This window comes from Petromyzon marinus, chromosome 38 (assembly GCF_048934315.1).
Source record: "Petromyzon marinus isolate PM22_M1 ecotype Great Lakes invasive population chromosome 38, UKy_Petmar_22M1.pri1.0, whole genome shotgun sequence".
Classification (NCBI taxonomy): Eukaryota; Metazoa; Chordata; class Hyperoartia; order Petromyzontiformes; family Petromyzontidae; genus Petromyzon; species Petromyzon marinus.
Genome location: NC_133704.1, coordinates 9,328,569 through 9,342,233, shown reverse-complemented (window position 1 = coordinate 9,342,233; position 13,665 = coordinate 9,328,569). Strand labels below are relative to the sequence as shown.

Sequence of the window (13,665 nt, the reverse complement as noted above, 5' to 3'; positions counted from 1 at the left end):
GGCCTAACGCGTGGCCCCGCCCACCGCCGCCCCCCCCCCAATCCACCGCCGCTCCCCCCCACCCACCACCGCCCCCGACAACCCACCACCGTCCCCCAGGTAACAACGCATTCACCGGACCACCATACAAATATTGTCTTGTTTTATTATCGAAGGGTTGGGAGATGCGCCTTATAATCCGACAGTCGGTGCAGAGTGCGGCGATTTTGTGTAAGTGTATCTGACACCTCAGCGTACGTTCTCAGGTGGGTGGGTGGATGGTGGGTGTAATGGTGGGTGGGTGTAATGGTGGGTGGATGGTGGGTGGGGGGGTTTGCGTCCCACTTTCTACAGCGCCTTATAATCCGAACGCGGATGGGACCGGAGAATCCCAACGTAGAGGGGGGGGTTGGAGAGGGAAGCGAGGGCGCCGCGAAACTCTCCGGGCAGGATGCGCGTGGTGGGAGGGGCGCCACGGGGGGAGGGGCGCCACGGGGGGGGGGGGAGGGGGCGCCGCGAAACCGTCAGTGACGCTTCCCGCGCATTTTTTTTTCAATTTTAAACCCTGAGGGGAATCGCGAAGGGAACGCGGCGGGTTTTTCCTTACAGCGCCCTACCGCCGTGACTTTACCCGGGGTTTAAAGTCGAACCAGAATTCGTTTACTTTGGGCTTTAACCACCACGCGACGAAGAGTGAAGTTACAAAAAGTAAACAAGGTTGTTGGTGGGTGGTGGGGTCGCGCCTCTACGGCGGCGCGCGAGGACAGCTCCGCGCTGCGGTTTGGCGTTTTAAAAACGAGTACAGTACAGGACGTATACAGTGTCACGTTGCCGGTATCAAAATATAAAAATATATAAGCATAGGTTTTTTTTACCCTTTTCTGGCAATTCCCTTTGCTAAAATGTTTATATTTTGCGTTCGGATATCTTTAACACCTGTTGCATTTACAGAAAAGGGTAAAAACCTATTATTTTTTCATACTGGTAAAAGGGGCAATCATTGATTTGGAGATTTCGTGGTGCAGGAATTACTCTTTGGGTTATTTCGGTAAAGTCACGTAGAAATAAAAAAAATTGAATAATAGCATACGACGTTTCGATTGCAACACAAGCAATCATCATCAGGTACGAATGAAAGAGAAAACAAAGCTAGTAAACTTAGAAATATAATGCAATAACAACACAGAGAGTCGGCTAACATAAGTCAACACCCTACCTGGTTGATTAACGTTCTTCCAAATATTGCTAAATTTGAGAGAGAGAGAGACAAAACACAGACACGGAGACGCATAGACAGACACATAAGCAGCTATAAATAAATGCCCTGACACGTGCATTGTCTTTGTACTGTTCGCCTTTTGGCGTTGTTCTCTGGTCTGGCACTGGTTGTGAGACTGGGCCCTAAAGAAGCCTATCTCTGGTGTACGCCAATCAGTTTCCAAAGACTGAATATATCGCAACACTAATAATAGGGGGTTTTCCCCTTTTTTTCTGGCAACAAAACTGAAACCTTTTTTTACGAGGATTCATGTTTACTGCATTAACCACAATACCTGCAGTCAAAATGCAAACAAAAAACATACTATGATAATATATGTGGCATTGTCCTTGAAACTGATTGGTCCACACCAAGGGACGGCTTTCTCTTGAGCCTCGACCCAAATTGGTGCTCGACCACAAGACGCCAGAAGGCGTCACACAGCTCAAAGACAATACCACTATCAAAGTAGTGAGGGCTCAGGGTAAGCATCTACATCATTAGACCTCCTTTGCCAGTACCAAAATGTAATAATAGGGTCGAGCACCAATTTGGGTCGAGGCTCAAAAGAAAGCCGTCCCTTGGTGTGGACCAATCAGTTTCAAAGGACAATGCCACATCTATCATCATAGTATGTTTTTTGTTTGCATTTTGACTGCAGGTATTGTGGTTAATGCAGACATGAATCCTTGTAAAAGGTTTCAGTGTTGTTGCCAGAATAAAGGGGAAAACCCTTATTATGTTTTGGTACTGGCAAAGGAGATCTAATGATGTAGATGCTCACCCCGAGCCCTCATTACTTTAATAGTGGCATTGTCTTTGAGCTGTGTGACGCCTTTTGGCGTCATCTGGTCGAGCACCAATTTGGGTCGAGGCTCAAAAGAAAGCCGTCCCTTGGTGTGGACCAATCAGTTTCAAGGACAATGCATATATTATCAAAGTATGTTTTTTTTGCATTTTGACTGCAGGTATTGTGGTTAATGCAGACATGAATCCTTGTAAAAAGGTTTCAGTTTTGTTGCCAGAAAAAAGGGGAAAACCCTATTATTACATTATGGTACTGGCAAAGGAGGTCTAATGATGATATCGCAGCATGTTGCCACAAGTACGTGTGGTTAATGCCGACTTGATTCCTTGCAAAATGTTTCTATTTGGTGTTTGCAAATCTTAACACCTGTTTTATTGCCAGAAAGAGTAAAAATTATTCTTATTTTTCATACTGTGCGTGTATATTTGGGGTTCGGCGTTTAAACAATAAACTAATGCCACACACACATCAACACTCAGGGTGTTGTAATGTACAGTATTCACATGGCAATTAAAGTGACATTGGGGAGCACGCAAGTTAGTCAATGAGTCATGATCAAAGCGTTGTATTCTATTACCAAATTTAGGGGCTAGAATACACTCTGGTGTTCAGTTAGCACAATGTCTGAACTAAATTTTGATTTAAAGCTTTCGTGACTGCAGTGATTCATATTCTTGGCTCTTTCGGTAAAGTCACGTTGAAGGGAAACAATAAAATAATTAAATATATGTAAAACAATAAAATTCTCACGACGTTTCGATTGCAACACAAGCAGTAATCATCAGGTGTGAAAACCAACGGCAAGAACATTTTATATATATCTTATTATTTTATTGTTTCCCTTCAACGTGACTTTACCGAAAGAACCAAGAATATAATGTCTGAAATGTTTAGAATCGTGCGTTGGACTTTCCAGATTCCCAGCTAAATACAACTTTGGAGTCCCATCTTTAAAGCTAGCTCGGTTTAATTATTGTACCATGTTTGTCAGACTCAAGTTTATAAAATGACCAAAGATACAGAATCACAGAAACTGCAGATCGGCATTCACTCGTAAAAGGTAACTGGCCAGGTTGGAAAAACTTTATAAAGTTTTGCAACTGAACACAATGTAGAGGACCCTAGGCAGCCTTGGGACAAGGCCTGCTTATACACAGTAAAAGGTGTATGGCAAAGCATGCATCTTTTGTCAGCGGCAAAGTATATAAAAGAAACAAATAGCGAGGCCTTGAAGCTAGTAGTATATCTCAGAGGTGACAAAACAGTCCGTGACATCGCATCCCAACGCTTTGATGAAATAATTATCTTTGTAAACCTCAAGCAATATTCATCTTTTCGATTTAAAGCTTTCGTGACTGCAAGGATTCATCTTCTTTGGTTCTTTCGGTAGTCACGTAGAATGAGAATAAAATAAAATAAAACAATAAAATTATCACGACGTTTCGGCCACAACACAAGTGGCCTTCTTCAGGTAAAAGGGACAGACCTGTTGGGACGACAGAGTCCCTTTGAGACGAGGCTCAAAAGAAAGCTGTCTCTGGTGTGGTACAATCAATTTCAAGGACAATGCGTATATTATCAGAGTATGTTTTTTGTTTGCATTCTGACAAGCATTGTGGTTAATGCAGACATGATTCCTTGTGAAAGGTTTCAGTTTGGTGTTTTAACATCTGAACACCTGTTTTGTTGCCGGGAAACCCCCTATTATCACGTTTAGTTTACGTGTACTGTATATTTCTGTAAACTCCTTTCGCGTTTTGTAAACTCGAGGGTTTGACCCCGCGGGGTTTCCGTCGCGGCGCGTGAACGTCATCACAAGGCGACGGGGCGACCTTGGTGGCTGCCTCGCGCGTGCCCCGACCACGGCAGCAGCAGCAGCAGCGTGAGAGACAACGCAGACACACAGTGTGTGACACTCAATCACTCGGGGAGTGTGACACTCGGGGAGTGTGGCACTCACTCACTCGGGATTGTGACGCTCACTCGGGAGTGTGGCACTCGGGAGTGTGGCACTCACTCGGGATTGTGACACTCGGCGTGTGGCACTCACTCGGGATAGTGACACTCGGCGTGTGGCACTCACTCGGGATTGTGACACTCGGCGTGTGGCACTCACTCGGGATAGTGACACTCGGCGTGTGGCACTCACTCGGGATTGTGACACTCACTCGGGAGTGTGGCATTCACTCACTCGGAGTGTGGCACTCACTCACTCGGGAGTGTGGCATTCACTCACGGAGTGTGACACTCACTCGGAGTGTGACACTCGGAGTGTGGCATTCACTCACTCACGGAGTGTGACACTCACTCAGTGTGGCACTCACTCACGGAGTGTGTCACTCACTCACAGTGTGACACTCACAATGTGACACAGTGTGACACTCACAGTGTGACAGTGTGACACTCAGAGTGTGCCACTCGCTCGCGCCGTGTACCACTCACGGAGTGTACCACACTCGCTCGTGCCGTGTAACACAGCGTGTACCACTCACAGAGTGTGCCACACTCGTGCCGTGTGACACAGCGTGTACCACTCACGGAGTGTGCCACACTCGTGCCGTGTAACACAGCGTGTACCACTCACAGAGTGTGCCACACTCGTGCCGTGTGACACAGCGTGTACCACTCACGGAGTGTGCCACACTCGTGTCGTGTAACACAGCGTGTACCACTCACGGAGTGTGCCACACTCGTGCCGTGTGACACAGCGTGTACCACTCACGGAGTGTGCCACACTCGTGTCGTGTGACACAGCGTGTACCACTCACGGAGTGTGCCACACTCGTGCCGTGTAACACAGCGTGTACCACTCACGGAGTGTGCCACACTCGTGCCGTGTGCCACTCTCGTGCCGTGTGCCACTCTCGTGCCGTGTGCCACTCGCGGCGTCTACTGCTCACGTCGCTTGCCACTCAACGCTGTTCAAACACCCGTGTACCACTCGCGCACTGCATATTCACACACTGCATAGCGCAGTACCACTCACCATTCGACACCACTGTTACGGTACTCGCCGTTAGAGGAGGCTCTCTACTGCTCACACACTCCAATACACTGCGCACTTGCATACTTTGTATACATGCCCTGCAATGTATACTCTAATAAGCAGCAACAGCCGTCCCAGGATACAGCACTGCAGTGCAAGTGTCACTTGGAGAACGCGCACCCACACAGACGCACTGTGTACCCACACGCACTGCTTACTTACACTGCAGAAATCCGTAAGCAGCGGGTCCCCTAGGTGGGGTAGAGAGAGGGTTGCTCGCGTACAGCTCTTTGCCAGTCAGTGGGTCTGATAGTTTTGTTGAGCTCGCGACACGTGGAGTGATTTTTTTTTAGTTGGACCAGGGGGGAGACGTACGTGTACGTTGAACTTCTTTTTGCACCGTACGTAGCCAACCGTGCTGATCGGAGGTTGCACGGGCGGACAAACTAAACGCAACAACAAAAAATAAGTTCTAAAAGAAATGCGTTTTCAGCTATCGCACAGGGAGGTGGTGGTGGGTTGCCGGGTGACCTCGGGGCGGTTCGGATGTCGGGCCCATCATTGAGCGGACACCTTTTTTGAATCTGGGTTCAACTCCCCGTGATTAAATTGGATACTTAGACTCTGCGCGTTAAAGGCCGGCTGACCCAGGAGACAAACTCGCACGCCGCTTTTGCCATCCGGCCGTGTGTTGTTTTTTTAAACAAAGCGGTAGCGTAAGTGGTCAAGCGCGCCGCGCCACGAACTCCGGCGACCCTAGTTCGATTCCCGCTCACGGTCAACACCGGTGACGATTATCTGTACCGGTCCTGGGCCTCCCCAAGGTTGACTCAGCCTCATAAGTACCTGGTGCGATGTGTAAACCATCGCCACTGGGGAGATAAAGGCGGCCGGGCGTGGTGCTGGTCACCCCACCCTTTCGTGTGCCGTGCCGGCCTTCATAGGTTGCTACTCGCCAACAGCGCTTGCCGCGACATTCCGTTAAGGCTACATTGGAGGGAACTTTGTTGTTTTAAGAGACCCTCCATCAGCACTTAAGCTTCGTCTGATCGCTCCTCTTTGCCAGATGTCGACTGTGGTGAGGAAAGTGCTGAACGTGCACGCCAAGTTGATCATCGGCAAGGTGATCGGCACAAAGATGTCCAAAACGGCCAAGGTGCGGGTCACGAGGATGGTGTTGGACAAATACCTCACCAAGGTGAGTGTGGCTCAGTCCGAATATTTATACTTGAAGGATTCCGATGAGCTATAAAGCTCTTTCCGCAGTCGAACACCGCACGCGGGGAGAACCTTGGAAACTCACCTTGTTCATCCACACATTTGTTTCCCCGGCTAATATGCGGTTTGTTCCAATAATCGATTAGTTTTCGTTGGGTTTCTTTATGGTTACAATTGTAATAACGCTGTCTTATCATTTATATAGTGTTGTTGGCTTCAATAGTAGAAATGTTTAGATTAGCGTGTCATTTAATAATTCGCATGCATAGTAAATAATTGATTCTCACGTGCACAAGCAAATGCATATATTAGCGTAGCATTCAGTTTTCATCGATGCATCATTACATGCCTACTTCAGCATACTGCACCAACAACGATGCCCCTTCTAAGATGAAACCGTAAATATTAACTTATGTGGAAATTGCTCTTGACACTGTGGTGCCTTCAAATTATTTAAACAAAAATCTGCTTTCAAAATACTCTATTGCAAATGTTAACCCACCTCAAGGAGCTAATCTATTGTTTGCAAACGTGGTCCAAACAGTTGCGTTAAACATGTACATTTCAACTCACATGTACAGGGCTCGTGGTTCTTGCCTGTTTACATAAAACACCTTGAGTATCATTTTCCACGTTTGTCGTTTAAAGTAGTACATGTTCAATATAATAACTTCAGCTGTTTTGTGAAACGGGCCAATGTTGTTAACCAGTTAAGTTTCTTAGACTCAGTCCGCTGCATACGACACTTAACGAGCTATGGAAGATAAAGTAATCATGTCATGGATTTATCCAGGAAAACTTTATTTCGTCTTAAGACACAATAAACTGGTAAGAGCAATAGCTGTGCTAACTATTGCATGCTTATTCCAATAGCAACATAACAAAAACTAATCCATTGTCTTTATAGTATTGTGTTACTTGGGGTTTGTAATGCTTTAATTGTAACTGAAATTGTATCATTGTTACCATATGTTCGTTAAAGTTGGGCTTTTAACGAATTTACTTTGAAGCATGTATTTTTTATTAGCAAGCCATCTCCAGCTAGACATGCCCTAGTGGTGGCTGTTGCTGTGGAAAACATCAAGCACAGATGCTTACAAAGACGGCTGTGATCTCAACCGTACCATGCATTGCCATCTGTGAGGGATTAACAGATGTGTGGTGACACCGACCGTACGGCTGATTGTGGATGTCCCCTTAAATGTGTTGCATCCCTCGGCTGTCACTGTTATCCTTGACCATCGGTCACGATCTCTTTTTGCGCGTGTTGTGCCAAAGCCCGCTTTTCTTGTATTTATGTATCTGGAAGTTCCTTCGCCCCGTATGTAGCCAACCGTGCCGATCTCTCTCTCTCACCCCCTTTGGCCAGTTCTTCAACCGCCGCAAGACGTACTTTGCGCACGACCCCGAGGAGCGCTGCATGGTGGGTGACGTGGTGCTGCTCAAGGCTCTGTCCGAGCGACGTGGGAAGCACGTGTGCCACGAGGTCGCCGAGATCGTCTTCAAGCTGGGCGCGATTGTCGACCCCGTCTCGGGCAAGCGCTGTGCCGGTGGCGTTTATCTGGAGCCCCCCTGTGGGCCGGCCTCACCCACCGAGCCGACCTCCACACCCTCGGAATCCGTGGCGGGCGCGGGCGACCAGCTGGCTGCGGATTTGAGTCGGCTGAGCGTAGCCGCAGAGGCCAAAAATGAGAAGCAGAGCTAGCTCTTGCGTGGGGAGAGCAAGGCGAGCAGGAACTTTTACAGCTAAGATTCTTCTTCAATAGCTTGTTGCGTTTGGCTGTAAACTAATGAGTCAGCCCCACAAAGATCCTCGGTTTGAAACCCGGGCTGCCATTCAAGATGTAACCTGTATCACACAAGTAACAAGCTCAATGGTCATCACCTCGTTGCCAGTTACTGCAGAAACAACACCTTCATTTAAATTTGCTTTCAAAATTTGGCACAGCCAGAGAATACAGGCTGGAGATGTACAAGATCCTTCACCTACATGATGGGTGCTCTCCTACTCCAGGGGAGGGGGGGGGGATCTAAAATTGGAGCGCTTTTCTCCGTGCCTAAATGCCAACAGGTTTGAAACATAATTGGCATCATACATGATCTATCCACTGCTGGAGTAAAACTGTCCCAGAGCCGTTGCCATCTCTCACAATCCTGTGACGCAACAATCCAGCGAGCACCTGCACAAGACGCGATTTCCATTTCCCCGGTGGATAGTGGATGCCCTCTCAAATGCGTTGCATCCCCCCTGCTGCCACTGTCATTCATGACCATCGGTCATGATCCCTTCTTGCGATGTCTTGTGCCCAAGCCCAGACTGACGTGTTCAACTAGTGTATGTTCTCTCGCCCGTCGTTCTTGGTGTCACTCGGTGTAATTCCAAGCACGCGTCTTTGTATTTTCACACTTTTTATAATTTGTAAAAATGTCCTTGTTTCGGATCCATGTCACAGCAGGTGACATGGATTAATTAAAAACGTTCTTCTGTTGGAACATTAATGTGTTGCCTTTCATTATCAAGTCCAGCTTTACCCAATCCAATCTGCTCTCCAAACAAAGCGTATACCATCCTAAATATTTGGACCGGTCGACGATATGACGTACTGTCGAGAGATCTACATCCGGTAATGGGTTGACAAAAGGTTGTAAACAAAATATTTCGAATGTAATCGATACAACTCTTATTATTTATATCATGATACGGATCTTCTATTGCATGACAAATATGGTTTGTACAAACGCGTGTAAAAATGTAGGCTAATCTGTTACTTGTATGGTAATGAAGCAAACATTAAAAATTTTATACGGTACCCGAGTGAGAAACGATAAAAAACGAGACACAAAATCGGTGTTTGTGCAATGGCACCCCAACCTTGTGCAGCATGAGAGCGGTAGGAAGAGGAGGCGGAGCGAGACATTACTTTGAGTCACAGACATGTTCAGACACGGAATCAAAGAAAGAGAGCAATGGAGAGACCAATTTTTTCTAGCATCCTAATTTTTAGATCCCCCCAAAAAAATCCCACTCATTAAATGTTACATTTTGCCCACTACAAGTGCCCCCTTGTATTCCCACACGTGTCGTTGCAACAATTTCTGTTCCCCAGGATGTACTGTCCATACATATCGAGCTTGGGGACATAGTATGGGGGGGACGCTATGGAGTGGGAGTAGCAAGAGATGCGTGGAGAGAAAAATAGATAAGCTGGCATGAAGACGTGTGGAGAGACAAGAGGTCAGACGCAACACGAGAGAGATGTGGTACGAGAAAAGGTTTCAAGAAAATATATAGCAGAGAGTGAAATAGAATCAGAGTCAGGAGACACAGCAGGATCAATACACTGTTGGTTAAACATTTTCCTGCATCATTACATTTATTTTGTCCCTTTTTTTTAAATCAAAGGTTCACTTCACTGGATTTTAGAGGGGCAGTATCCAGGCTAAAATCATGTAAAGGCAGCACGTGGTCCAGGCTTATTAGTAGAAGCTTTTAGCTGCATATGCCCTCACTAAAATGGTACAAAGCAAGAACAAGACGGTACAAGAGGGGTGACTTGGGCGCTGGGACCGTACAATGCAGACAATAGTACAGGAGACGGTACACACACGCCCACGTGCACAAGACAGCGCAACAACGACAAACAAACAATACCGTCAAGTTGACGTACAAGAAGGTGCAGAATATTACAGAAGTGGGGACACATTAATGATGTGCAATACTCACTTCAATCCAGACAAGACGTCGTGAAGGAGATGAAGAACGCTGCAGGCCGTTGTGCGGCGAACTAATTTCGGTTAAAAAAAAAAATTTCCCGCAACCGAATTCAAGGGAATGCATTTGTTGTACATTATAAACCGAAGAGCCATTGCTCGCAGCACGATGCGTCGAATCAACAGGGGAGGGGAGTCGAGTTGTTTCCGGCTCCAGTGAGGCACACAAAGATGCCCCCCCCCACCCCACCCCCCCATAGCCTACATCGGCTGTTGGGGTCGTGAGGGCGTTTATCAGGGGCAGCACGGCGCATGAGTGGGTTGGTGTGGCCATCGCCACGCTCGGTCGCAATTTTGTCTCCCCAGTCCTGATGCTTACACCCCGCTTGCACCGAGGACTCATTCCAGGGCCGAGTCGGTCCGCGAGAGGCCCCTGGGACCAGTTTGGAATTCACTCGCCGCTGACGTTAGCCGTGAGCAGAAACAGATTCAAGATCAACTGGGTTTACAGCGCAGTGAAACTGACCGCTATGTCGCCACTCTCCAAAACAGCCGTCATTCGCCACTAAGTGGCGGCGATTTCACCACGGCGCTTGTGCCAGGCTAGGTGCACTTTTGAGGCCACGTTGAAGTGTGGAAGGCTCGCCGCTGGCAGGAGTTCATGGGACAGACCCAGGTGCCATGGGTTGACTGGGATGACCGTCTCACTTGGTTGAACGTCTTGTTGTTTGCCTGCTATGTAGGAGGTCGAGGGTTTGATCCCAACCCTGACGACGCCTGTATATCTGGAGGTTGCGTGTTCTCCCCATGGTTGCGTGGATTTTTCTCGAGGTCCTCTGGTTTTTTTGCCCTCTACATTTATAAACGTGCGTTTACATTATTCGGCTATTCCTATACATTCCCACATGATAAGCCACTTCAATGAGCTGCCATGCGTTATCGGGTCACCTCTGAAGAGCTAATAAACTATAAACGAAACATTTTTTTTGTATTTTACCAGGTAAGGCCCACTGAGCTATATAGCTCTTTTTCAGAAGCGACATGGCCACAAATGATAGCTCAACGAACTGGCTTATCACGTGGAAATCTATAGCAAATACTCCGAACGCATGTTGATGCTAAATGTGGCAGGAAAAACCGGAGGACCACAGGGAGAGAGAGAGAGACGTGGAAACTTCAAATATAGAGCAGGCTCCAGGGTTGGGATCGAACCCACGACGACCTCCTGCATACCGGGCGAGGTAGTTAACATCTCGCCACCATGGCGAAATGCTAATAGCTCAGTGGGCTTTGCCTGGTAAATAAAATACATTACATAGAATTTTTTGTATTTGATTTCTGGCCACGTTAGCAGGAAACGCGTAGCGCCTCGAACACTCGCTCGCTTCCCTGCGTCATCGGGCCTCGCTTCTCTGCCGCGCGCGCTGCGATTATTGCTAAAAGTTGGGGAAACTAATGTGCGGTGACATGTCGTGCCTAATTAATTAGTAAAGAGACTCTCCCTGGCGGGGCACAGCGAGCACGTGACTCTTACTGAAAGCAAAGCGAACCGAGACGGCACGAGGGAGCCCGCTAGATGAATCGATGTTGAGTGCAGGAATTTAGACTCCCACGTGCACTTCCTCATCATAGCAGCCAACGAAATCAGCCAGAGATGTCTCGGATCACGCACACAACGCACCTAACATTATACATATTTATTTAAACATTTTTACAAGTTTTTAAATTATTGAAATGTGCGTATCTTTAGAAGATAAAGTTGATTTTTTTATCCTATTTAAGGTGTCTTAATTCGCAATCCTATGCAACCGCTACTGGCAATTACAAATGTTCAAAATGTAAATCTTTCAACTGGCCCATTATTATTTCAACACAATTTGGGTCAGGCATTTGGTTCTACGTTTCAAACGCGTGTTTTATTTTTTGTAAACAAGACGTAGCGGCCTTTGTGCACGAATCATTAGACGAGGGAAAGCGTTGAGAGTATTTTTTTTTTACAAATGTAGTGTAAAAAAGGTCGTGTACAATGGTGCACGCCAGTGGCCAATTTGAGAAGAGTTTTGGTTCGGTAGATCACAGGACAAGGGCGCTGCTGTCTGAACCCTCGTGACAAAAGGTATCAAAGATGTGCTTCAATAATGGGTCACGTTATTTCATTTCCTTCGTTGAACTAAAAGGCCTGATGTCATTAATTTGGTATTATAAGCTAAGCCTGACGCACACTTTTAAAGTAGGTCATTTTCGCACCAGAAGCTTCATTTAAAAATGGGAGAGACAACAAACACACACCGGACTGATTTCAACTTCTCTCGAGTCTCAGCAGTCGGGTGTGCGTCGCCTCTTGATCCCATGTGACGCGTCACCAGATGTCCTCGGCTTGGTGGTGCAGGCTTGGTGGTGCATGCTAGGTGGTGCATGCTAGGTGGTGCATGTTTGGTGGTGCATGCTTAGGTGGTGCATGCTAGGTGGTGCATGCTAGGTGGTGCATGCTAGGTGGTGGATGCTAGGTGGTGCATGCTAGGTGGTGCAGGCTTGGTGGTGCATGCTAGGTGGTGCATGCTAGGTGGTGCATGCTTGGTGGTGCATGCTAGGTGGTGCATGCTAGGTGGTGCATGCTAGGTGGTGCATGCTTGGTGGTGCATGCTTGGTGGTGCATGCTAGGTGGTGCATGCTTGGTGGTGCATGCTAGGTGGTGCATGCTTGGTGGTGCATGCTTGGTGGTGCATGCTTGGGTGGTGCATGCTTGGGTGGTGCATGCTTGGGTGGTGCATGCTTGGGTGGTGCATGCTTGGGTGGTGGATGGTTATGTGCGTGCGGGATGATGCAGAGATTGGCTCAGGTGAACGCTCCTGGAGGCAGAGAGTGGCGTCCGTGAGCCACGAGGCGACGGGACGACAGTCGCTGTTCAATAAGGAAAAACAAATGTGAGTCCTGTTTCGCTCTTCGCTCTTCCATTGCTGGTACTCAATGGGGCACGCTTGGGCAAATTCAACTTCTCATAGACTCCATAATGCAGGGGTTGGGTTTTATTTTGGGGGGGGGGGGGGTGGCTGGGGTTTAGATCGCGTAAGTAAATATATAAAAGTGTCGTTAAACCAGTCATCACCCCGACACAGCCAATTAGTAAAGCTTTGTCACGTGAACAGCGCGTGGCCAATTCGTTACGAGCACAGCACCACCGGTTTGTGCGTTGGTAGAGCAAAGCCACAACGTTTACAATCCGAGTACGACGTTTCGCCGGTTTATTACAACGGGCATCATCAGGCGGACAGCCAGATTTGTGGAGAGGTGGTGGTGGTGTGGTGGTGGTGGGTAGATGTGATGAAGTCACTTGCGTGCCCGTCTTGCGTCAAGTCGGAACGAGATTTTTTTTCCCTCCACCACACATCCCGAACAACAGCAAAGTGACATGTGCTTCACTTTCCACACTTCGCCTGTCATCCGCGCCACTTTTTCCAACGAATTCCACGTGGACATCTGCATCGTCTTGGGACAAAACGATCAAATGAAATCCAGGGAGCTCTTGGAAATTTGCAACAACAAAAAGGAGGGGGGGGGGGGAAAGAGGAGGGGGAGGTGTTGTTGTGTAGCGATCGTTGAATGACGAGCGACGTCGTCTGCCCTCTGGTGGCCAAACTTTTGAGAAGGAAAAATATCGCACGAGATCTTGGGGTTCGTGATTCGTAATTCACTCACCACGCGGTC

The 13,665-nt window shown here is 47.7% G+C and overlaps 1 protein-coding gene across 3 annotated transcripts; it reads left to right on the top strand.

The window, feature by feature from the left end:
• Window positions 1-223: 223 nt before the first annotated feature.
• Window positions 224-9,059, top strand: MRPS17 (mitochondrial ribosomal protein S17). 3 transcript variants are annotated; one of them, XM_032967670.2, is made up of 3 exons: window positions 224-245; window positions 6,098-6,229; window positions 7,619-9,059. In XM_032967670.2, exons 2-3 carry the CDS (start codon window positions 6,098-6,100, stop codon window positions 7,952-7,954), a joined length of 468 nt encoding a protein of 155 aa, XP_032823561.1. In that variant the 5' UTR covers window positions 224-245; the 3' UTR covers window positions 7,955-9,059. The 3 variants fall into 3 exon arrangements, with proteins under 3 accessions (XP_032823561.1, XP_032823559.1, XP_032823557.1); XM_032967668.2 differs by lacking the exon at window positions 224-245 and adding an exon at window positions 2,274-3,950; XM_032967666.2 differs by lacking the exon at window positions 224-245 and adding an exon at window positions 2,279-3,927.
• The last annotated feature ends 4,606 nt before the right edge of the window (window positions 9,060-13,665 follow it).

Coding starts and splice junctions, on each gene's coding strand:
- MRPS17 (XM_032967670.2), top strand. CDS start 6,098: ATGTCGACTGTGGTGAGGAAAGTGCTGAACGTGCACGCCAAGTTGATC. Junction 6,230..7,618: donor TGGACAAATACCTCACCAAG/GTGAGTGTGGCT, acceptor CCCTTTGGCCAG/TTCTTCAACCGCCGCAAGAC.